Source organism: Anopheles ziemanni, chromosome X (assembly GCF_943734765.1).
Source record: "Anopheles ziemanni chromosome X, idAnoZiCoDA_A2_x.2, whole genome shotgun sequence".
Lineage (NCBI taxonomy): Eukaryota > Metazoa > Arthropoda > Insecta > Diptera > Culicidae > Anopheles > Anopheles ziemanni.
The window spans coordinates 15,134,657-15,160,454 of NC_080707.1; the positions used below are offsets into that span (position 1 = coordinate 15,134,657).

Genomic DNA, 25,798 nt, shown 5'->3' on the forward strand with positions numbered 1-25,798 from the left:
CAAGCAAACATAAAAGAAAGCATATGGAATAAAAGTAAAAAAGGTACAAAATAGTTTGTGTGAGTAATTTATTATCTTTAGCTTGTGATTTTGGGACGGGGTGGGATTTCTACGTGATACCTTTATATCCCAATAGATTGGGATCCCGATATATCGTTTTATATGTGAACTTTGCCAAACTCCGGCTTGTCAAACTAGCAAGCCAGGGTAGCAATTTCAAACAATGATAATTTTGTTTGATTCCTTCATAATCCAAGTGTTTTTTGCGATTTCTTATGTCTTCGATCAATACTCTTTTAAATATGGTTAAATTTTATCGATACTAATCGATTAATAAATTATAAATTATAATTATATAAATAAATTAATAAAAGTGTACAAACATATAATAACGTGTTTAGGAAGCAGGTGCGCTTCGAATCATCGTTGCACAACGAAAATAGAAACAAAACGTGCGATAAAAAATTGCCCTGAGCAAAACAGTGAAGGGGTTAAAAATAACAGCTCCACCCAATGCTTGAATTGTACTATTCAATGCACTATTAAATTTAAAATATTTTTACTTTGAAAATCAACAGTTTTCGGTGATTTTTGCCAATCAAAATGTTTTCGATAAAAGCCTCGAAATATCAGCTGTAAAAGCCCAATTTTAACTGGTTCATGGGATTTCAAGTAGCAAAATCTACAAAAATAACATTTACAAAGCGAGGTTGAAGCGCAAAAACAAATGCAAAAACTTGAAACGGTACGTAACGCTTCAGGCTTTCATCTGTCAAAATGATTTCGGTTGTAACGGTTGTCATTTGTGCATTTGCGCTTCGTACAAACCTCGCTTTAGAAAACAACCTGTTTTTATTTCACTGAATCAGAGTATTGCCCAGTCTATTACCATGAAATCGTCTTCCATTCATTTCCCTTTGGCTGCAAAAAAAAATCCGGTTTCGATGTTTACTACAAATTACATAACAAATGTGTATTTTGTGTTTTGATTTTGTTTATTTTTCAAGAATTGTGACCGCAAGCTACAGCTTTCTTTCTTTTGTAACTTTCTTGTCACATATGCTTTAGCTCGTATACACTTACAGGGATTTTCAGTTGATATCATAACAGTAGCAGTATTTATTCTAACTGCAGCACATGATATTCCAACAGTACCAGTTGATTTCATAACGCAATCATGTTTATTATACAGGGTCCGCAGCCATACAATGGCAGGACCCAACCGGTACAGGGATTCATGAACGTGCTAGGGGGATTGCCTGTACCGGTAGAGGGATATCCGCGGGCATATAATTGCAAACCGCGGTGACTGAGGGGAATCAAGCGAGCGTATTGTTGCGGTTGTCAACCGGTCGCAAAATAGTAGGTATCTGGCAACCGTGCATGATTCAAATGGTTCGCACAAATGACCGTTAGATGGCGTGCTAAACAACTAATGGGACGCGTTGAAAGGATATATCAAATTTATTTTTTGATATAATATTTTTTCCGTAAATACTAAATACGAAATTTAATTTAAACGTAGTTTTTCATCGTTTTTACACGATATGTAACGGTTATGTATGCGACACATTTGGATGTGTGGTGCACAGCACCGCTCATGCACGGTTGCCAGATACCTACTATTTTGCGACCGGTTGACAACCGCAACAATACGCCAGCTTGATTCCCCTCAGCCACCGCGGTTTGCAATTACAGTCGGACGTCGATTATCCGGGGCCGGATTAACCGGGGGGCGGATTATCCGGGGGTCTTGCAACTGACAACTGCACAACCGGGCTTAAATGTTTCCATGAATATTAGGTTGGTTCACAACATTTTGTAGCAATAATGTGTCAAATAAATTTTCTCTGATCGAAAATAGCAATAAAAATACCATAGGAAAGTAATTCAAACATTTTTTATGATTAATCAACTAACTGGAACTGGTCAAAAGTGAACTAGCCGAGACTCAAACCAGGTATTATAAACGGATTTTAGTATATGTTCGATTATCCGTGGAATTCGGTTATCCGGGGACCTCTCGGTCCCGACACCCCCGGATAATCGACGTTCACCTGTATATGCCCGCGGATATCCCTCTACCGGTACAGGCAATCCCCCTAGCACGTTCATGAATCCCTGTACCGGTTGGGTCCTGCCATTGTATGGCTGCGGACCCTGTAACTGTGTCAGTTGAAATCAGAATCGTAGCAGTTGATATTATAAAGTTGGTATGGCAGGTCGAGCGATGTACGTAACTAACAAGTATAAACGTATATCGCATGAATGAAACGCCAAAGTTGATTTAAAAAGCAGGTGAATTCATCTCGCATGACTCGCTTTAATTTCATTAGAAAACGAAAAAAAAATTTTAAACAAGCAGTGCTGATTAATTTTCATGTTGACTGCATATCATTTTTCTACTTATTTTTGTGAGCAGTTTCTTTCCAATGAAATCGAAAAGCTTCATTCGTTATGAACTCACCTGCTATGTAGATCAACCGTGGGCTGTCATTCGTGCGATATACGTTTACACTCACCAGTTGCGTACTTCGCTCAAGCTGCTGTACCAGGAGGATTATAATATCAACTGCTACGATTCTGATTTCAACTGACACAGTTATAATAAACATGATTGCGTTATAAATTCAACTGACACAGTTGGAATATCATGTGCTGCAGTTGGAATAAATGGTGCTACTGTTATGATATCATCTGAAAATCCCTGTAATTAATCAAGATTTAATACGATGCGTACGAAGAACACGGTATGAAACACTGAACAGTTGTTTTGGTTGCTGTTCATTCAAATAATGTTGTGTTTTATGAATGATTTCGATTCTACGCTGGAAACGATCTATTTTGAGAGAAAAACGGGGTTTTCCCTCGATTGTTGTCCTAGAGTAGCAAGTAACGCTAATGGCACTGCGTAGTGTGCATGCTCCTAAAGGATTCAGCTGACTGCTTGACGTACAGATGACATTTAACTGACAACCTCTGCTTGGAATACCCCTCAATGTGCGCTCCCTGGCACATCGTAGATTGCTAGTTCGAGAAAATATTGTAGTGACAATAGGACAAAGCTGATGCGTAAAACCAAATAATAGTGCACTGTGTTGTAAAGTGCTCCGAACTTTGTGTTGTAGCTGGAGCTGCTGCTGTTTCTGCATCGCAGAACACGATGGAGTGTTTTGTCAATTAGGCTGACTGATTTTTTGAGTTATCAGCGCTATTTAGACGTAAGTTTATTCATAGCGCGTCAACAACCCGTGGCCACATCTCGATCTGCGATTACAGTAAACATGACTTCGCACACTCTCTTCTCTTTTTGCAGCAACAAAATGGATATTGTAGGGTTGGTTAAAAAATCCTACGCCGATTACGGCACAATGATTAAAGATTCCTGGTACACCATTAGCATTGAAGACCACCGAGTAAGTACATGGAATCACAGCCAGCGCTTGATGAATGATTTTGTGTAATCTTTCTCGCTTCCTGCAGCTCTTTTGGCTGTTCAAACTGCTCGTGGGAATGGCGCTAGTAGCTTCTGTTTTTTTGAACTGGCGGAGACGGTATCTCAAAAGTAAGACAATTGTCTCCTCTCCTGTCGGTTGCATCAATCGAATTGATCTTTGAACATTTCAATTACAACTGCCTTCGTCTGTTGTAGAGCTCGCGGAGAAGGCATCGCAACTGCAGCACCAGTACGCTTCGCAGTTACGCTTCCGCAAGCGTGACAAAATGATGTTCTACGGGCGGCGCATGTTGCGTAAGGTAAAGTCTATTTCGGGTCAGGCCACGAGTGGCCAGGGCCGAAAGCGCAAGGCTGTGATGCGGTTCGCCAAGCGGTTACTGCTTCGGAAGGACGTCACACCGACGCAGCTGCTGGTGATCGAACCGCCGGCGGAGTATCTGGAGGTGGCCTCGGAGGGGAACGATCGTGTGCCGCCGGATGCACTCTACATGCTCCAATCAATTCGCATTTTCGGTCATTTCGAGAAGCCCGTCTTTCTGAAGCTCTGCAAACACACGGAAATCATCAACCTGATAGCCGGCGAGAGTCTGATCAAGGTGGGCGATCCGGATGACAGTGTGTTTATCGTGCAAACCGGTCAGGTGAACGTGTTCCTCAACAATCCCGACGGTAGCTCGGTCACGCTAAAGCTGGTGCGTCAGGGCGAATCGGTGACGTCGCTTCTAAGCTTCATCGATGTACTGGTGGGCAATACGAGCCAGTACAAAACGGTCACCGCCCGTGCCGTTGAACCCTCGCAGGTCATTCGCCTACCCATGTTTGCCTTCAAGCAGGTATTTGACGAGTGTCCCGACCTGCTGGTGCGCGTTATTCAGGTGATTATGGTTCGCCTGCAGCGTGTTACTATAACCGCATTGCACAACTATCTGGGCTTGAGCACTGAGTATATTCAGGTAAGGAAAATTACACCACGTGCATCTACATATCACAGGAGATCGAAATTATTCACTTTGATTGACTGTTACCTCGTTTTCCAGTGCTCATCGCAACGTAGGAAAGCGAAAAATAGCCCTGGCCATCGGCGGGTACCATCGGATCAAGTGCACCACGCAATCCACTCACTAGTCGGTGAAATCAAACCGGACATGCTGGTTGATCTGAGCGCCGAAGGAACGCACAACGTTGCCCGTCGTACGTCCACCCTACCGAACGAACCGGTCGACCATGCGGTGCTGAAAGCGTGCGCGGTAGATGGCTTTATGCAAGAGCTTGGTTTGCATGCCACGCACCAGGGTACGATCGAGGAAAACATCCTTATCAAGGAGGTTTCGCCGGGAACAACGCTGGTGCATCAGGGCAAGCTGGACGTAAGTGCGGGAAGAGTAACAAAACAATCGACCCGACACACTCTCTAACACTTTACCTTTCCAATGGCATGGTAGGATGTGCTGCTTATATTTGTCATCAGTGGAGGGCTTACGCTCACGCAGTATCCGCAGACCGGACCCATCGGGAGCCAGGAGTCTGGTGCGACCGTGGCAGACAAAACAGACAATCACACCGTTACGATATACCCCGGAGACGTAGTGGGCGGTCTGGCGGTGCTCACGGGAGAGTGTAGTCTATATACGATCAAAGCTAAACATAATTCGCGTGTCGGTCTGCTTAACAAGGAAGTTATTTACAAGTAAGTAGAACCATTTGCATAATGAATATCTGTTTTAGTTGTTTAGTTGTGTCATCATGCGCTCATTTGTTTTATTTTATCTTATTAGATATCAAAGTAACAGATATTAACTATCAGAACTATTTCAACATGTTCTTAATATAAATCGAATAGTGTAAGTTCTCTCCATCTACGAATAGTTTCTAAACTGGATAAATTTTCAACATCGTCTAAAGTTTTTGTTAAGTATTATGGAACGTTTTATAAACTTTTTTGTTGGTTTCTTATACTAGTTTTTTAAATTTTGCAATATATTAAATGCAATATTTAATCCATAATACGTCGGTCTGTTATTGTATTATTTTTCAAAACCACGAAGTTGAGGCGAAAACAGTCTTAGCTCGTTGGAACAAATAGTTTTCACAAAGAAACCATTTTGAAACCATAATATATAGAATAAGACATCAAAACTGGTGTACGTTGCATTGAATGGTTCGTTTTTTTTTGTTTAAAATAGTAATAATGCGCGGCTCAACATCACTCTCTATATTGCAGAATCATGCGAGACAGGCCTGCGGTGGTTTTGGACATAGCGAACAGCGTTGTGAAGCGTCTGTCGCCGTTAGTACGCCAGTGCGACTTCGCGCTCGACTGGAACTTCATCGAGTCGGGCAGGGCCGTGTACCGGCAGGAGGAAACGAGCGACTCGACGTACATCGTGCTGAATGGGCGCCTTCGCTCGGTGGCTACGAATGCGAACGGCAAGAAGGAGATCGTCGGCGAGTACGGCAAGGGTGACCTGATCGGCATCATTGAAATGATCACCGAAACGCCGCGTACCACGACGGTGATGGCGGTGCGCGACTCGGAGCTGGCCAAGCTCCCGGAGGGCCTGTTCAACGCGATCAAGCTGAAGTATCCCATAGTGGTGACGCAACTGATCAGTCTGCTAAGCCATCGGATACTCGGCTCGATGCGCTCACGTCCCATCTCGACCAGCACGTTCACGTCGGTGCCGTTCGACACCAATCAGCAGATCCAGCACCGCTACTCGACGGTGGCGATCGTGGCGATCAGTGACGACGTGCCGCTGACTGCGTTCACCTACGAGCTGTACCATTCGCTCAGCACGATTGGCTCGACCGTGCGGCTCACGTCGGACATCGTACGCCGTTCGCTGGGTACGAACATCATGGAGCAGCCGAACGAGTACCGGCTGACCAGCTGGCTCGGCCAGCAGGAAGACCGGCACAACATCACGCTGTATCAGTGTGACAACACGTTCGGCCAGTGGACGCAGCGGTGCCTGCGCCAAGCGGACGTCATACTAATCGTCGGCTTCGGCGATCGATCACCGGTGATGGGCAAGTTGGAGCGCGAGATCGATCGGCTCGCCATCCGCACGGCCAAAGAGTTGGTGCTACTGCACTCGGAGGACAGCAATACCCGGCCGGCCAATACAATCAGCTGGCTGAATATGCGAGCCTGGGTATCGCGCCACCACCACATTCAGTGCCCGAAACGAATGTTCATCCGCCGAAGCCAAAACAGAATCGTAAGTTGCTGCTCTCTATTTTGTTGTGAACACAAGTAACTTTTCTAATACTAACAGACTTAAACAAGTTTTATCAGCAACGTTATACTAGCTCAAATTTGATTTATTGCTGTTTTTATGGTGCAAAGCAGTTTCAATAATATCAACTTTAACTTTTCATATTTTTTTTAATAACATCAATCTTTAAAACGGTTTAAAGATCACTATAAAAACCGACTATCAAGTCTTATTTTTTGTTAACTTAAAGAGTTCAAAGAATCGTCTTAAAACCTCCTTTTAAAACAATCATAGATAATGCATATTAAAACCATCATATAGACTTAACGTAGTCGTGTGGGAAAATCCTTAAGACTAGTTTAAAAATGTTATTGAAAAAACTTTTTGTTGTCTTTTTGTTTTGGTTTCCATTGTATTGTACATGGCATTCTAGATATTAGCATTAACAACAGCATTTGAACTATCAGATAACTTAAAATTTTACTTGAGAAACTATCTTCTAACCCGATATTTTTCATTTCATTATTCTCTGTGTCCTTATTGTCTGAATCATTGCATTTAAAATATCCTTGAGTTAAAACTTTATACTGGTGTACTAATTTGAACATTCTCTTATCTTGTAGATCGAACTTTACGAGCGGGTGATGATCACCCAACCGTACATCCACTCAGACTTCTCTCGCCTCGCACGTTGGCTCACCGGCAACTCCGTCGGCCTGGTGCTGGGCGGTGGTGGAGCGCGGGGCGCAGCCCACGTTGGAATGCTTAAGGCCATCCAGGAGGCGGGCATTCCCATCGATATGGTCGGCGGGGTTAGCATCGGTGCGTTCATGGGGGCGCTCTGGTGCATGGAGAAGAACATCACGACCATGACGCAGAAGGCTCGCGAATGGTGCATGGTACGGGTTCACAGCAGATCCTTGTCCCTCTTTCCAACTAACCATTCTCCTTTCTCTGCTCTGCTGCCAGAAAATGACCCACTGGGGACGCCAGCTGCGGGACCTTACCTACCCGATTACTTCCATGTTTACCGGGCGCCACTTCAACCAGACCATCCGTAGCACGTTCGGTGATATCTGCATCGAGGACCTCTGGATTCCCTACTTCACCCTGACGACCGATATCTCCGCCAGCTGCGCCCGCATACACACGCACGGTAATGTAGACGCAACCGTTTGTTTCAGCACTCTATCTCAGGCCGGCCGCTAAGTTTCGATACGAGATGATCATGCTATTTGAGGCCTCTGCGACCCTGCATCGTACCGGTACCTTAACGATATCTAGCCTTAATCTCCTCCAGACTACACTATCCAAAATCATTCGGATACTACAAACCTACTCAAAACTTGCCTTCCTCGCCCACCCTATTTTTCTTTCGTCCCCCGTCTCTATTTCATACTCTGCACCGTTTTGTCTCTGGATCTCTCTCTTTCTCTCTCGCTCTATCTCTCTCTTACACATACTTTCGCGCGCGCGATCCCTTTTTCTCTCTTTCTTTTGTCTTTCGGCGATAAATGAACGATCGGTGGATGTACGAATGTCTCTTGGGGGCCAAGTTGATAATTTGCATGCTTTAAAATCTTTTGCTTCGTTCTTCGTGTTTAGTTTCGTTTGTTTATGTTTCATTATTTTTTTTTATCTAAATTATTTATATATATATATACTTTTACCAACAATCAAATTATTACATCCCAGTACTTCAGTATAATGTTAATCTACCAATCAAAGTAATGCGTAACTAGCTAACCAATAATGAGCAATGGATGCCAAAACAGGGTCAACGTGGCGTTATGTTCGCTCCTCGATGTCGCTCAGTGGATACATGCCACCGTTGTGCGATCCGAAAGATGGACACCTACTGCTGGACGGTGGTTACGTCAATAACCTGCCAGGTAATTAAAATTGCGTATGTGTGTGTATGTGCGTGTATGTATGTACCCTGTATGAGGTTCGTTCTGGTTTAATATAAGGATGTTTTCCCCACCACCGGTCGTATAGCGAGGTTCACAGACGCTTATAGCAGGTATTTGGTTTCCATTTGGCCACTGCACACGCTCGAAATGCTACCAGATGTGCAAACTACTCTTGGTTTCCCCTAATGCACGGCCGCATTAGTGTGTACTAATGTGTTAACATGTGTAATAATTAGTAAGTCGGTAAAATTTGGCTACGGCTTCCAATTGTAAGTCGCCCAATCTGTACATATACAGTATTCTTGTAAATGCATATTTACCAAGCCTTGGAAAACCTGTGCGCGAACCCGGAAAAAATAGAATTGGGTGGTAATACTGTAAATATATTTTTATGGCGATCGTACATCTAGGTTTTTGGTATCTTCTTCCTTACTTGGTCGAACGACCGAGCTGGCTGGGTTTATCTGTTTGTTGTGGTTTTCATATCATAGCACGTAAATCATATTCGGAAAACTTCGACTGTACTAGCCTAAGTCTAAGAGGGAGGTTTTCCTTTCGTCGAAAGACGGACCAAGTACGTGATTGAAGGATGCGTTAATGTTACGTAAAACAATCTAGAATATTAAAGCTAACGTGGTGTAGTGTAGCTCAACCTGATAGGGACCACAAGACCTTGAAGTGAAGCTAACGTCGGCTGGATTATCAGCGAACATAGTCTGGTAGTAGATACATGCATATGCGAAAAGAGTCAAACATTTCTAGACTCATTTGAGGTACGGCTAGATTGTTATACAACTTTAATCTTTTCCTAATTACTTGTTTTTGTTGCCTATCCTCATCGATCGATAAGAGCTTACCACCATTTTGTTTTGTGTTTGTTGTTTAACTTATTTGTTTGCATAATATTTCTCGTAGCCTCATTCTACTCTTTGCCTTGTGTATTAGCCGTATTGTTTACGACCGAAAACAACACCCAAACAGTTTTTGACCGTGGCGCGCCCCGTGGTAAGTTTACCATTTTGTGCATAAATCACTGCCAAAAATACTCTTTCTATGGCTCTTGCAGTTATAAAACATAGACAATCAAAAATAAGGTAATTCGGTAAATTCGGTAAGCGGTCGTAGACAGTAGGGTAAAATATTCGATATTGCGTGCATCATTTATCAACCATCTCGATTATCTGTTGCCAATCAGATGGGCGGGATCCGCCTACCGTCACATTTGCTCTAGAAGTTGTATTTTTGTCGATTTATGTTTTCTCTCCTATTTATTCTGGTCCTCTTTATTGCCGCTGTTCGATCGAATCGTCATTATGCCAAAGGGAAAAGAAAAGAGAAACTTTCCGTGTCCATTGCTTCCATCTTTGCTGGCTCGTTCTTCAGGAGCTTCTATTTATCCTCACCACCCTCAACAACCATCCATACTCGTTCACAAGATCGTATCCTTTCACCATGCTCCTGCAAGCCCCCTCCCCTCTCTCATTCCCTTCCTCACTATCTTTCGCTATCTATTCTTTCTCTTTCCCTCTCTATACACGTTACACAACAAGATCAGAGATATACGACGCGGGATGTGCGCGAGTAAAAAAAAGGCAATCTTGTCGTGACCCACATACACACACACACACACACACATCTACACCCCCACATACACGTACACATACATTCATTAAAAAAACATGAACAAACACACATCCTCAGGTAACCGTTTTGCCAAATTTAATTTTGTTTCTAGTTTTGTTTACACGCTGTTGCTGCTATTTGCTAAACATATTTCGTTGTGTCGTTATTATTACGAAATCAGGATGTCTGTGGCGTTATGCACGTGCCAGTATGTCAGTAGCCGGTATCTTTCCCCCTATCTGTGATAATCGAGATGGCCATCTGCTGTTAGATGGTTGCTATACTAATAATGTGCCAGGTAAATCGAAACCCATTTGTGTTTTTCTTCCCCACCCCCCCACCCCTGTCTTCCTTTCAATGTGTTTATAATGTGTAAAAATGTGCTTCGCTTTCTTATCCTCCCTGCGTTCAGTTTGTTGGTTTATTTGTTTATAATCGTTTTGTTTGCTTCATTTCCCAACTGTTCGTATCGACTAAGTACATTGCAAAATTATTAGGACGTTGTTTTTTAAACACCAAGCGTCACACATTCACGAACATCATGTGCAAACTTGGTGGTATCATCAAGACAAACTCATCTGAGATAATTATTACAGCTCCCAAGATATTATTCCCGAAATTCACGTTCCACCTTATTTATTTGTTGCTTTCTTTAGCCTTATAATTTCATTACGTTGGTGTTACGCTCACGATGGTAATATTTCATTAGCCACAATTTGTCTAAACAAAGCCGCCAATAAATTACGCTTATACCAAACGAAATATTCATTACAAATCCACCGTTGTCACTAAACTAGCGTACATCCAGCAGTGTCTAATGTTGGAGCCATGATATTTCGAAAGCAATCCCTTTGTCAAGCTCATAAAACCTCACTAGACAATTTTCACTTGAAAGGTACTTTGATTGTAAACAGTAATCGCCCTGTATAAACACATGCCGTAATCAGAAAAATAACCCCATGTGTAAATATTCTTGATAGAAGCATCACTGTTGTCGGGGAGACAATTCCGCTGAATATGATAGCAAACACGAGCCGCTAGTGCCACTAACACACATCTAACCACTAACCCAGTACATTTACTAACCACCAGCAACAGAAGAGCGAACGACGGTCGATGTGTGATTAGAAAAAAAAGGTCAAATCCTGCGCTGTTTAAAAAGGCATTTAATGTCCTGTTGATGCGTTGATGAATGGCAGCAATCCGCACGCCGGTGGGAATCGTTGAACTTAACTATGGCACTGCCATGATTGGTACCTAAAAGCCCTTCGTTTGCCGGATTGCTGATGTCAAAAAATCTCTATTGGTTGCTGAGTCACTGTTAGGACGAAACGCTGATATACCCTCATTTAGTATAATGTAGTTTAGTCAGTACTCCTTTTGTGTATGGATGTGTCCTCGAACCAATTCCGTCTTGCTGATGAAACAGTGAATAAAGTTGCGGCCTGTTTGGTTTTCTCTTTTGCCACTGTCCAGCGGACGTCATGCGGGCCCAGGGAGCCGCTCATATCATTGCAATCGACGTCGGTTCGCAGGACGACACAGACCTGACCGACTACGGTGACGATCTGTCCGGCTGGTGGCTGCTCTACAAACGCTGGAATCCGTTCACGTCGCCGGTGAAGGTCCCCAACCTGCCGGACATCCAGTCGCGATTGGCCTACGTGTCCTGCGTGCGCCAGCTCGAGGTAAGCTGTTGCGCTCACCTCACGATATCGGAACGCTTATGCTTATTTCCAACCGTTTCCTGCGTCGTCAAACAGGAGGTGAAGAAGAGCGACTACTGCGAGTACATACGCCCACCGATAGACAAATACAAAACCCTCGCATTCGGCAGCTTCGACGAGATCAAGAACGTCGGCTTCGAGCACGGCAAGGCGTTCTTCGAGGACATGGCGCAGAACGGGCGCCTGACGCGCTTCAACCAATGGTCCGTGCATCCCATTCCAAAGAAGACAAACCACTCACTTAGCGAGTAAGTATCGTCGTTACTTCTTACGTCTCTTACACTGTTTTTTTTTGTTGGTTTTATATATTTTAATAACCTTTACATAAGTTCTTTAGAAGCTAGAATCGCTCCAGAATCTATCTTCTATCATATTAATGTTAGATGAGACATTTGAATGTTTTGCCCGTAAGGGTCTCCGGCTTGTTTTACTCTTTCGTACTGCCCTTGTCTCTTTGTTTTCATTTCATTTTACAAGAAATAATTATACGATACAGTTTCGATGGGAATTTCAATCCTTTATCGAAATAATCCATAACAAACTTACAAATAAAGGTGTGCTTGATGATTGGTGTTAAACAGTGAAAGATTTAATATGAATTAGTGTAACTTAACTGCTAGGGCAGCTACCTCAGATGTTCAATTTTGGTAACAAGACTATCCCGTATCAACAGATAAAATTTAAAAAAAAGTAAATCCAGATAGCTATAGCTAACACGTCCTACTCTTTCTGCTCCTTCTAGATATTCCTTCGTTGACCTGGCGCAAATCGTGTGCAAGGTGCCGGAAACGTACCCAGAGCGCGGCTACTCCTCCAGCGAGGACGACTACTACGACGGTTACGCGTCGGAACCATCCGGCATACCGCTGAAGAAGGGCATGCAGATCGTGCGATCCGCCGGCTCGCTGTCGCTGTCCGAGAACGAGATGGACTCGGACGAGCTCGAGATACCGCGGCCGTTCCAGCCGCTGCAGACCAGCGGCAGCCGTGCGCTGGTGGGCGATCGGAAAGAGTAGCCTCCACCCCCTCTGGCCCCGCCGGCCCTCCCGTTCTCGAATTCTTAGTTACCTATGCCAATGTCTTAATAATAGAGCGAACTTTTTTTTGCGTGTGCTTTCTTTTGTCCTGAGCCATATCATCTCACACGGTTTTCTTTTACAATCGTTTCAAATAAACTCATTTTAAAAGTTATAATGCTCTCTTCTGCCCAGGTGGCAGTGAACTTTATTTGAAGATAAAGACCTTTAGCTCTTATCGCCGAAAAGGCGGAAGGAAACATTATTTTTTGGTCAACATTTATTGACATATTTCAGGCCGATCGTTAAATCGTACCGATTTGAACCGCTTTGCCAATTTCTAGCACAAGGACAGCTGATGTGCAGATAACACTGCTACCCGCCCTTGAATCGATGACGGATCGGTTTTCTCAGTTCTATTAAAAGCGTATCTATTACTGCGACGGGTCTTGTGGTATTTCTTCGTTTCGTTAATAAGTTGGATTAACATCGTCGTGGCACTGATTTGTGGTGTCAGCTGCCAGGCGAATGGCAGAAGGCTTTGGATGCCTGACCCGATTGGGCTCGTTCGGAGAAAAACACTATCTAGATGGCTAGTGAGATAATGACTTCCGGTAAATGAAAACCCCCGATCCCACCGCGCGCGATACCACGTGGAGTTTAGGGCCCGTCGAGGCCCGTAGGTTCCTTGGAAGCGTGTGTACTCCCGATATAGATGCAGCCGAACGGCTGTCGGTGCTGCTAGGGCCGTGGAGCTTCCCTGTATCAACAACGGCGCAGATATGAGCAGATTCGGTATGCCAGTGCGATTGCGTCGTCGTAAGCAGCATGAGACAGGAATTTGAGCTTTATTAGTTCCTCGTTGTTATCGTCGCATCCCCGATAACCGTGCCCATCCCCCAGCACGCTGTCAATGGGTTGATGAGTTGGGTTTGCCTCGGAAGTCGGAAGAGGGTAAACAGCAAACACATTCACCAGCTCAACGAAGTGCGATGCAGCACGAGTCTCCCATCCCACATCAAACGTTGGTGTGATGACGAAACCCTCCGCTGACTTTGATCTTTCGGAGCCGGCTCTCCAGCCATTTCTCGGGGGATGGAAAAGCCTTCCTACCGGGAATTATTATTACTGCTCGCCACGACCGGCGGATGTCTTCGCGGCGCGAGGCGCACTTTGCCAGTTGTTTTCGTATGGCGGCGAGGTTACTTTATCGTTGTTGCTAATTTGGCTTAAACAGTCATTTTATGGCTTGTTTATCAGGCAGCACCACTGCTGTACAATAAGATGGTCATAGAGTGAAGAGCGAGTCTGGTGGAAAACATCCCAGTCAGGGGCGACTATCCATTCGGCAGCGTTTTTCTCGAATGCTGTTTATGGCACCGGGCGATAAAGTGGCTATGTGTCCCTATAAAACTACATCGGATATGAGCACTGTAATTCAGTACAGCCTAGACAGGGCAACCTAATACAGAGCGTTCAACAAGCAGCAGCTGAGTGGCAGAGGAGACGGTTTTGTGTGACGAAGCTAGAAAACTAAAAACTAATCAGAATGCGCCGAACGAGGCACGAAGTGTTGGCGGTGATTTGGACAGTCCTGCAGGCGCTGGTGGGAGAAAGTGCAACACAGCAAAGCTTTTCGTACGTCGGCCGGATGACGCGGGAGTACGCGGCCTGCGCCGCCGCGGGCCGCATGCCGAACAGTGCGGCGGAATCGTGCGCGACGTACTTCCTGTGCGCCGTCAACGCGGACGGCATGCTAACGGTCGCGTTGGCGCACTGTCCACTCGGGACCGTGTTTTCGCCGGATAAGCTGCAGTGCGTGAGCGAGTCCGCCTACGCCTGCCCCGAAGCGCCGTCGGTGGCCAAGGTGGCGCTGGTGGGCGAAGCGCCTGCTCCGGTGGCGGACGAGCCGGTCGAGTTCCAGTGCGAACAGACGGGCCGATACGAGAACCCGGAGTCGGTGGACTGCAAAACGTACTACCTGTGCACGCGGAGCCCGGAGGGGGTGCTGCTGCTCTACGTGGCCAGCTGCCCCGGCGAGACCGTGTTTTCGCCCGAGGTAGCCACGTGCGTCGCCTCACCACCGGGTACCTGTTCGTACGTGCCACAAACAACCGCACAACCGGCAGATCCGACCACGGAAGCACCGCCGTTTGTTTGCCCGGGTGTGGGCCGCTTCCCGGATGAACAATCAACGGACTGTTCGTCCTACTTCCTGTGCGTATACACTCCGAACAACGGGATTATAGCCGCTCCCGGCGTCTGTGCGATAGGAATGGTGTTTTCGCCTGGCGCGGAACAGTGTGTAGACTCTGCAACGTACACCTGTCCAACGACAACCACAGAACCGAGCGTAACGACCACCACGGAGGCGTCGACAGTCAGTGAAGCTGCGACTACCGCTGAGTCTACGGACACGACAAGCCAAGCCACTACGACGGAGGGTAGTACAACTACTACAGAAGAACCGACTGAAACTACGGAATCCACAAACCAGTCTACAACGGAGGCAAGTGCAACTACTGTTCAAGAACCGATCGTCACCACCACAGAAGCACCGCCGTTTGTTTGCCCGGGTGTGGGCCGCTTCCCGGATGAACAATCAACGGACTGTTCGTCCTACTTCCTGTGCGTATACACTCCGAACAACGGGATTATAGCCGCTCCCGGCGTCTGTGCGATAGGAATGGTGTTTTCGCCTGGCGCGGAACAGTGTGTAGACTCTGCAACGTACACCTGTCCAACGACAACCACAGAACCGAGCGTAACGACCACCACGGAGGCGTCGACAGTCAGTGAAGTTGCGACTACCGCTGAGTCTACGGACACGACAAGCCAAGCCACTACGACGGAGGGTAGTACAGGTACTACAGAAGAACCGAGTGAAACAACGGAATCGTCGAACCAGTCTACAACGGAGACCAGTACAGAAGAACCAACTGATACTACGGGATCAACAAGCCAATCTACAACAGATGGTAGTACAGCTACTACAGAAGAACCGACTGAAACAACGGAATCGTCGAACCAGTCTACAACGGAGACCAGTACAGAAGAACCAACTGATACTACGGGATCAACAAGCCAATCTACAACAGATGGTAGTACAGCTACTACAGAAGAACCGAGTGAAACAACGGAATCGTCGAACCAGTCAACAACGGAGACCAGTACAGAAGAACCAACTGATACTACGGGATCAACAAGCCAATCTACAACAGATGGTAGTACAGCTACTACAGAAGAACCGAGTGAAACAACGGAATCGTCGAACCAGTCTACAACGGAGGCAAGTGCAGCTACTACAGAAGAACCAAGTGAAACAACGGGATCGTCTACTATAGAGGCTAGTACAACTACTACAGAAGAATCAACTGAAACTAGTGGATCAAGTACCACAGAAGAATCAACTGATACTACGGGATCAACAAGTCAATCTACAACAGAGGGTAGTACAGATACTACAGAAGAACCGACTGAAACTACCGGATCAACTACCACAGAAGAACCAGCTGAAACAACGGGATCAACAAACCAGGCCACGACAGAGGTAACCACCACAGAAGAAGGTACTAGCACATCGAGTAGTATCTCAACGACGACTTCCTCGACCGAGCTTCCGACAGAAGAAAGCACTGGGGAGGAAACGACGACGACACCCTTGTCGACTACGGCACAACCAGCGTCGACGACGCTTGGTTCCATCGATGGTTCGGTTACTCCTGGTGCGAGTACGGAGGTCCCTACCACGACGATACCGTTCGTATGCCCCGACGAGGGCCGGTACCCCGATCCGAACGCGATCGCCTGCGAGTCATACATGCTGTGCGTCGTCAATAGTATCGGCACGCTAACAGCGGTTCGGTTTCCCTGCCCAGCGACCGCCATCTTCTCGGAGGCCATTCGAATGTGCGTCTCGGCGAGTAAATACTCCTGCGGCCAGGTGCCACCGACCGAGCCAACCCCAACCGAGCCGAGTACCCCGTCCAGTGCCACGACCATCACCACTGCCTCCACCACCCAGTCGACGGCTTCGGTGACCACTCCATCATCGAGCAACGTCACGCCAGTGCCGACACCGTTCGTGTGCCCTGCTAGCGGTAGGCACCCCAATCCTGACTCGATCTTTTGCAAGTCGTACTACCTATGCCTGTACGACACGGCCAACCAGCTCTACCCGATTGAGCTGAGCTGTCCTAAGGGTTCCATCTTTACGGAGGCAGAACTGCGCTGCGTTCCGGCCGATGAGTACTCCTGCGTCCCGGCAAGTACGACGACCACGACAACGACGACGACGACAGCTGCTCCGACGACGACAACAGCGCCATCAACCACAACAACCGAGCCACCTGTTCCCCAGTGTCTGTCGGCAGGCAAATTTCCGGCGACCCAGCTCCCCGACTGTCGATCGTACATCTACTGCATCCGGCTGGCGACGGGCGGCTTCATGCAAAACGTCTTCCGATGCCCCACCGGTACACTGTTCGACGAGGAGAAGCTCTTGTGCTCCACAAGCTACGTGTGCCCGCGGTAGTGCTACAACTGAATGCATTTCTAAGGCAACATTAAATAGAATAACATATTTAGAACTTTCGGAGCTACTTGTTAAATCGGTTGACTGCTTTAATTGGCCATATCTCAACGAGGTCCCGTTCAGTTTGGAGTGCAATAAAATATATATAATATGCTTAAAACAAGGAACCCAGATGAAGTGTCTGCAATATCCTGCCGTATATTAACCCCTTCACAGTTTTTTTTTTGTTTTTAAGCAATACAGCTTTTGCTAGTTTTTGTTTCTACTTTCGTTGCGTGTCGTTTATTTCGAGTGCACGGTCTTGTGTGTTGGTAAACTTTTATTCATATATTTAACACTAATCGGGCAATTGCAATTGAAGGAAATGTTTGCTTGTTATCGGCAAATTATTGCTGATAATCATCAAGAATCACATATGTGCAAACTGATCATTAAATGATCAATTAATCAACAAAAACCTAATTTTTTAGAAAATATAATATTGTCTTTGGTTTTAGACTAAAAAGTATACAAACATATAAAAAACAGTGTGACAATTTTTTGAGCCATTTTCTCGACTTGGAAGAACTGTGAAGGGGTTAATTTGTAATTCAAATTATTTTCACTAGTTGGCAATGAAATTGAAATATGTGAGTAAGCAACAGAGGGTAAAGCATTGGGAACAGAGGCGGATCAACGCATTATGTGGCTCCTAGCGGTGCAGCAATCTGGAGCCTTTCATTTCCACCACTTTGAATGTTTCTCTACCAAAAACTCTAGTGGTATTAGCAATAGGCAACATTGTATATATGGTAATTCGATGTGGTGAACCTACATAGAAGTTTGCTTTTTCCTGAAACAATTAATCAATGTTATTTTTATTCTTGCTATTGTATACATTTAAACGCCCCTGACCGCCTTTTTATTCATCAAAAGGAAAGTAGGAAGATCCGCCTCTGTTCAGGAACATCGGAAAATGGTGAAATAACAAAAAATAAAAACAATTATTATCCAAAATCTAGTTTATATCGCCGCTGAAGGACGCCAAAATGGTTGTTCAATTTATTTTATTTAAGAATAAAATATTTACTCCTACTGCTAGTCCACTTGTGACAACATTCATAACATATACAAGTCCTGGCCATGACGGTGGCAATGTTATTGTCGATTTGTAAAAAACAAAAATAAACGAAGTCCAACGAACCGAGTTTTTGGGGACTGACTCAAAGTTGCCTGGACTGTTCGCTCTCCCCTGCCTTATCTATCCCGCCCTGTAACATCTTTGCAGCCTGTTTGCAGCAATAAATGCCGCCTTATTCGATGTTTGTCCGTCATTAGGTGGTGACAAAAAGTTTGCTTTGCTTAGCTGTTTTTTGTGGTTGAAAGAAGCCGCATGTTTCCGTTGTACATAACAAATTTATTGATCAGATATCGTTTTGAACGGAGAGACAGTCTTGGTGCATTACTGACAATGAGCACAAACAACTATAGTGCATATGCATACTTGGTCGAAGAGTATAGCACCATTTGTACCAAAAATTCAATCTATTGTTTCGAAGAAAATAAACGCTTCTCTGATTACAGGTGACGCACCATTCAGATATGATTGTAATGTCCGTTAAGAAGTCTACTCGACAAGCTTGCCATCTGTACCTGATCTCAAAGAATAATTTTGAAGTTCAATCAATTGTAATGGATGATGGGAAAAGAAAGAAAATTATTTCAACAAAATGTTCAAACATGTCCGATTCTGGTCTGAGGAGATTTCATTCGGAGGACCTCAGGTAAGACCTCAACTTATACCATTCACTGCAAATAAAATGGAAAGATTGCAAACTACTTTAAAATGCCACGTTAACATTTAAAGAAATGAAATTAAGAAGAACATTATATTACCAGCATATTATCAGACCAGGTCGTTCTAAACTGTTGATGTATATAAACAACATCAACACCGCCCCATCCCGGCTATCCGAACATGTCAGAGTCATCAGGTTCATTAGGCTAGAAGAAAAAAAGGGTAAGTTAGCGCAATGGCGTACAACAACATGCTGCGAAACATACCTGTGTTTCGGCAGGTTCAAAGTTTACATCACTGCCGGAAATGGTCTCCAGTTGCGAAAATTGTTGGGTTACAGCCATAGTGCCGTCCAGGCTGACCTCCAGTCGTGAAATAATTTCCTCTGAAATACATAGTACAACAAAACAAGTTCATTAAACCATATTAATGTTGAAAACTGAAAAAAAAACAAAACAATCGCGAAACATCACATTTCGTATTGCAAACTTTGAAAGTACCATGGTGTTACTGCATCAACAATGGTTTCATCTAGAACAATATTATAATGAAAATTGTGAATCGGTTGAAGCCGAATGGGGTCGCTACCCTTGAAAAAACATTTAAAAGCGTTAGTAGAGGCGACAAAAGGCCAAAGGCTTTACCCAGGATAGATTGTAACGACTCGGTAGTGAACCTGCTACGGTCCCAAATAAATAAATTGTCCTCAAAGGACACGAGATTCCGGAAACGAGATGGTTAGTCAACATTAGTAGGCAAAAACTGAACGAACGCCGAACGAATCAAACCACGTAACAACTTTAAAAAGCAATCAACAATAACATTTCTTGCTCGGCACATACACACATAAAACTATTGTATGTACCCCAACATAATATTATAAATTCTAGTTCATAGAATAAATCATTATCATGTTTGATGATAGAGATGAATTCCTAATACTTTATCATGTGAGCTTCTCGTTATGCTGATATTTCTAATATAAAAAAACAAGACTCTTACCCCCAAAGCTTGTACCATTCGGGTTGTAGGTTACCCAAACTGTTTCGAACACGCCTTCCTGCGGTGGACTGACGAGCTGCACTGAAACGGGTACCGTTTCGTTAGGCAGAATTGCAGGCACATAGAACTTCAGGTCTTCGTAAGACAGCGTTGGAAGATTTGGAATCACATTTGGTTGGCGCTTTAGGCCAACGTATGTTCCACTCGGCCAGGCGACTTCGCCGTTATTTTGTACCAACCATGTAAGCTTGATACTGCAAATATATCGCCAGAAAAAGAGTATTATTTCGCAAGCTAGTACTCGATGATGCAATCCAGTTGGTACTTACGCTGTATTGGGCGTGATCTTTTCGCCTCTACCGATGGTTAGGTCTTCCACGAGCCTCATCGAAGGTTGTCGCGACTGTGTCATAAAATCGAAGTAATAACCTACGGCCGCTTGCAGATTCCTAATGTGAATAGTAGGAGCGGTAGTAAATGAAACACCTGACGGCAAGGTTATTCATAATAGACTCACCAATTACTCATATCCAGGAAAAACATAGCTGTGTTGCTGTTAAGATTTTCGCCAATGGTCTGAAACTGCTTGATTAATTCGTCTTTGTCCGTAGTTACCATTGCTGTAATGAAAGAGCAGCACGCAAATGACAGAGCGGAGAAATGGAAGTGTTCGTTCAATAAATAATTAATGCGGATACTTACAACTGAACTGTGTGAGGAAGTTCTGTTCGATATCGTCTGATATAGGGGTGCTGGTAGATTGTTGATCGGAATTATCCATTTTGGCGATTGGCAAGACAGGATTGTACACGATTGGACCAGCTCGCAAGCAGTTGGGCTTAGTGCCGCCAGATGTGTTGCACGAATGTTATTTTTAGCATTTATCTATTCCGGAAGCCTACTATTCCTACCTTTACTATGCACAGTATGTTTTAGCAACTTCTACTGGCTGCAATAAGCCAAGTGACCTGAGATAGATTGTGAACCGACAGTTTCAAGGATAAGTCCGTTATGTACTGCGAAAAACAACAAAATGTTCAGGACGGAATGTTTGAGCATTCGCTAATGTCAGTGCTTAGGGCCTTTGTTGATTTCCAGCAGGGGAATGACAACTGATTTCTCAAGCCATATACCCACACAAGGTTGATAGAGCTGTTTAAGGTCAGCAGTATTAACTAATTTTACTGACCTTGGTATTTAGGCCACAATTTAATGATTTATTTTTTTGAACTATCAAAACTCCTCCAGCCAAGTATAGACTCTTGAAAATAATAGCATGAAATCATCCTAGGATTATAAATTCACAAGACTAGGCAGATATCGCACAAACAAGCTGACTAGTGATGAGTATGCGGATTGGTTCCGATTGAATCCGGGATTGAATCTTCGAGAGATTTCGTACTGCTAGAATTGAATCCGGTAACTTTGGAGGGAAGTCATATGTTGAATTCAAAGCATTAAAAGCTAATTTTTTTACTTTTAGCTTCTACGGTGATCGAGATTTCTATCACAATTTCTATTTTATGGTATAGGCCAGCGCCGACTTTTTTTGCACATTTAGTGACGGTGTGAAGTTTGTATGCAAGGCACAATTAAACTGTTCACAATTTAGCATGTTTACACAATAAAAAGGTTCACTTTACGCCTCCTCAACCTCTAAATTCAATTTATTTCGAGAAATCGTGAAAGTAATTCCAACCAAGATGTATCTTAAGGATGCACAACAAAGTTAAGAGAGATTCGCACGTCGGCAAGTGGCAAGTGCAAGTGGCAAATTGACGGGTACCTACCCCGTCCTACCTACCTAGCAAGGAGCAAGTGGCAAGTAGCTACTTGGCCAACCCATATCCAGCATAGCGCTGCTCTTCAATCTCGAAATCATATATTTACAGCTATTCTCCAAATTATAAATGAGGTTTTCACTTCGTTCGCCGAAAGAACCGATCGTTGTGCTCGTCTTTAATACGATATTATTAAGGATTCCTATTCCCTCTAGCTGACGCATACTTTTCGCACAATCTAACTCGGGGTCCACACTGCAGCGCGACGTCCCGTTTCAAAAGTAGCCCAGTTTTGGCAGAACAATCGCGCAAGCCAAGCGCGACAGAGGTAGGAGAGTATGTGGAAATATGTATCACATTGGGGCGCAAACTCGGCTAAAATTGTTTATTGAATTTTGAGGTAGTAATGCATGATATTTGTTTAGCTACGTATTTTATGCACCCTGAGTGAGTTTGGCGCTTCCACATTTGAAATTCACTGAGAAAACAAACTTAAACAAACAACGACGACATTTTGGCCCGCCGTAGGAAGTATATATTTGCACATCACCTCCTACTTGTTGAAGAGCAGTTTGCTTACGTTTCGGCCCGATAAAACTTTGGTAAAAATATCAATTAAAACTGAGTTTCATAACTGAATTACATTTGTGAAGGCTAGAGACAAGTAGTACAACGAAAAATCCGATGTTTCGTGGAGAATATTGCTCGTTTTGTTCGCGTTGGTGTTTCGGTTTGTTTACGTTTTGTCCAGCTGTCGGTTTGTTTTCGTTTCGAATTGACATTTGACAAGAGCTAGCGTGACGTCGCGTTTTTCGCTGTTTCTACACTAGCGCGATTTGTGCGACATTTTTTTTGTATGGAGTTCAGCCGCCTGTCAGGCGACGTCGCGCTGTAGTGTGGACCCCGTGTAACGGAACAAATTGTTCGACTTAGCGTAGGAGGATATATCCCGACTCGCATAACGAAAGAAGAAGAAGAAGAAGAAGAACAAAACGAGCAACATTCTTCACGAAACATCGGATTTTTCATTGAACTACTTAGTTTTGGGCTTCACAAATGTAATTCAGTTATCAAACTCCGTTTTTATTGATATTTTTACCGAGTCGACAGGAGAGTTTCAAAGCGACCGGACGTGTGTAAAGTGCTATCGACTAATAGACAAAGGTTTTGTTTTTTAGACGAGAGGACAAAAGGACGTTTTAGACGCGTGGACGAGGGTTGAGAGGACAAGTAGGAAAGTAGGAAAGTACGAGAGATAAGAGGTAGAGTGAACGATCTCAGTGGGTGGACGGGGAAGGAGATGGGGGTGGAGGACCCCGGAGGGGGGACCCTCCTAAAAAACGGTTATGCCTTATTGGCGGAGCCAACAAAAGAAAAGAAAAAAAGGAAACAGGCATTGCATATCAGCGATGATGAGGCTGTGTACGAAAACGAACAATTTATGCTGATGGAATCGACGACACCTGGCAAGGACCTGGCTAACGCAAATCCTTTTATCCTGGCGAAAATATTTGACAAAGTTCTGGACGACAAACCGATTGAAGCACGACGTTTGAGAGACGGTAAGATGCTGATCAGGGTAAAGTCTAAACGGCAAGCACTCAAACTTATGAAGATAAGCTCGATCCCGCATGGTAATGAAAACATCACGGTGAGTGTGAGGGAACACCCTACGCTCAACGTAGTTAAAGGAATTATCAGATGCGAGGATCTTCTCTTCTTGAGTGAGGAGGAAGTTTTGGAAGGTTTAACGAAGCAGATGGTAACGGAAGTTACCATAATGAAAAGAAGGAACCGAGAAGGTGAAATTGTCAACACGAAAACGGCCATCCTAACGTTCAAGCTTGCTCGAGTACCAAGGAAGGTTGATTTTGGATTGTATCCAGTAAAGGTGGAATTGTATATACCAAGGCCAATGCGATGCACCAACTGCATGAAACTAGGCCACACTAAGAAATGGTGCAGAGGAGAAAGAGCGTGTGCCAAATGCAGCCGTAAGACGCATACCGACGAATGCATGGAACTAAAGTGCGTGACCTGTGGTGGCAATCACCACACACTGGATAGAGAGTGTCCGGATTTTATAGATGAATGCGAAATCCAGAAGATAAAAACGGAAAAAAAAGTCTCTTATGCCGAAGCTAGAAAAATCAGGAGAGAAAGGTGCCCCATGGTCCCGAGGACCTATACAAAAGTAAATAGTTACGCGAATGAGGTAAAAAAAGACAGCATGGATGATAACACACAAAGAAAGGATAATACCCACACAAAAAACAAGAATAATCAAACAGTAAATATCGAACTACAAACACAAAGTACAGAGAACACTAACACACACAAAAATGACAACACGCTCAAAACAGATACAAATAGCCACACAGCCAATAGAGAACCACAAACACAGGAAACAATGAACACAAACAAAAACACAGAAAAAATGAAGGAAAAAACACAGCACGAAAGTGATAACGATACAGAAACAATCATACAAGTAGAAGAAACAGTAACCATAGAATTTCTAGCTTCCTCACCAGAAGGGAGTATAATTGAGGAGACGCGTATGACGGATGTGGAGGACATGAACATCCACATCGCGGATGAGGAGCTGGGAGCAGACTTGGGATGCTTGTAATTCTGCAAGCCAACATACAGGGATGGAGGCAGAACAAGGAGGAAATACAAAAACTAGCAGTCCAAGAGCAGGCCGATATAATAACCCTGCAAGAAACATGGGTAAAGCCAAAGGACAGAGTGTCACTGCCAGGATATTCGTTAATAACGGAGAACCGTGACGACGGGTATGGAGGAACGGCCATAGCCATTAAAAAATGCTACAAGACGGGAAGACCTCTAGGGGCAGTAACTTCCAGCAAGTATGTCCAAGTAGCAAGTGTCTATGTAAGGGAGCTAAACATGGTGGTTTGGTCCGTGTATGTGAGTCCCAAAACCCCGATAGCAATATTTAAGCAAGCTGTACGACAAATAATATCCAACGTTGACAAGACAACTCACAAGACAGTTCTAACCGGGGATTTTAATGCCCACCATACGTCATGGGGCAACACATACTCAGACGCGAGGGGAAAATTCCTGTTGGAAGAGATAAACGAAACGAACCTCATGCTAGTGCACAACAGGGAGGAAACGTTTATAAGCCCAGACCGTGCGAAAAGAAATTCAGCCATTGACCTAACTGTGATACCGACGTCGGCTTACCAAAGAATACAAAGAACGGTCACGGACCTGCACGTTGGGGCTAGTGGGCATAGGGTAATTTTAATCAAAATGGAAGAACCAGTAAAAGAAAACCAAACTGTGATAGTAAACATAAGAAAAATGGCCGCCCAGATGCAGAGTATAAGTGTGTCACAGGAGTCCACCATCATGTCAATCACCAAAGATATCATTAGAATTAGAGATAGTAACACCAAAAAAACGAAGTACAATCCCAAACCATGGTGGAGCGCTGAGGTGGAGAAGGCCTGGGAGGATAAAAAAAAGGCCCAGATGATATATGATAAGGACCAAAGCCTGAATAACCAAATAGAACTGAAAAAACGAGTGGCACGTTTCAGATATTTGAGAAAGCAAAATAGCTCCAAGAACTTCGAGAAATGGCTGGAGAAGGTGGATGGTCAGACCTCTTGCGGGAAACTATGGCAATTAATAGCCAAATGCACAGGAGGAAAAAAGAGTGGAATAAGGGAGAACGTGGTACACAGCAACATAGAGATTGCCAAGGGTTTCATG

At 44.4% G+C, this 25,798-nt stretch overlaps 3 protein-coding genes across 3 annotated transcripts; 2 read left to right on the forward strand and 1 right to left on the reverse strand.

The window, feature by feature from the left end:
* Positions 1-3,161: 3,161 nt before the first annotated feature.
* Positions 3,162-13,104, forward strand: LOC131291440 (neuropathy target esterase sws). Its single transcript, XM_058320651.1, has 14 exons — positions 3,162-3,221; positions 3,317-3,416; positions 3,484-3,565; positions 3,653-4,410; positions 4,495-4,824; positions 4,900-5,144; positions 5,679-6,678; positions 7,299-7,574; positions 7,645-7,831; positions 8,451-8,567; positions 10,393-10,509; positions 11,688-11,899; positions 11,975-12,186; positions 12,681-13,104. Exons 2-14 carry the CDS (start codon positions 3,324-3,326, stop codon positions 12,952-12,954), a joined length of 3,903 nt encoding a protein of 1,300 aa, XP_058176634.1. The 5' UTR covers positions 3,162-3,221; positions 3,317-3,323; the 3' UTR covers positions 12,955-13,104.
* A 1,399-nt stretch (positions 13,105-14,503) lies between these two features.
* Positions 14,504-17,488, forward strand: LOC131291150 (uncharacterized). Its single transcript, XM_058320342.1, has 2 exons — positions 14,504-14,830; positions 14,873-17,488. Exons 1-2 carry the CDS (start codon positions 14,504-14,506, stop codon positions 17,486-17,488), a joined length of 2,943 nt encoding a protein of 980 aa, XP_058176325.1.
* Positions 17,489-18,842: 1,354 nt separating this feature from the next.
* On the reverse strand, positions 18,843-21,296 carry LOC131290850 (protein ILRUN). The gene is made up of 7 exons (XM_058320033.1): positions 20,970-21,296; positions 20,785-20,887; positions 20,597-20,716; positions 20,268-20,521; positions 19,532-19,650; positions 19,364-19,471; positions 18,843-19,276 (listed from the first exon to the last, which is right to left on the reverse strand). The coding sequence occupies exons 1-6, from the start codon at positions 21,046-21,048 to the stop codon at positions 19,436-19,438; spliced, it is 711 nt and encodes a 236-aa protein (XP_058176016.1). The 5' UTR covers positions 21,049-21,296; the 3' UTR covers positions 18,843-19,276; positions 19,364-19,435.
* Between the last annotated feature and the right edge of the window lie 4,502 nt (positions 21,297-25,798).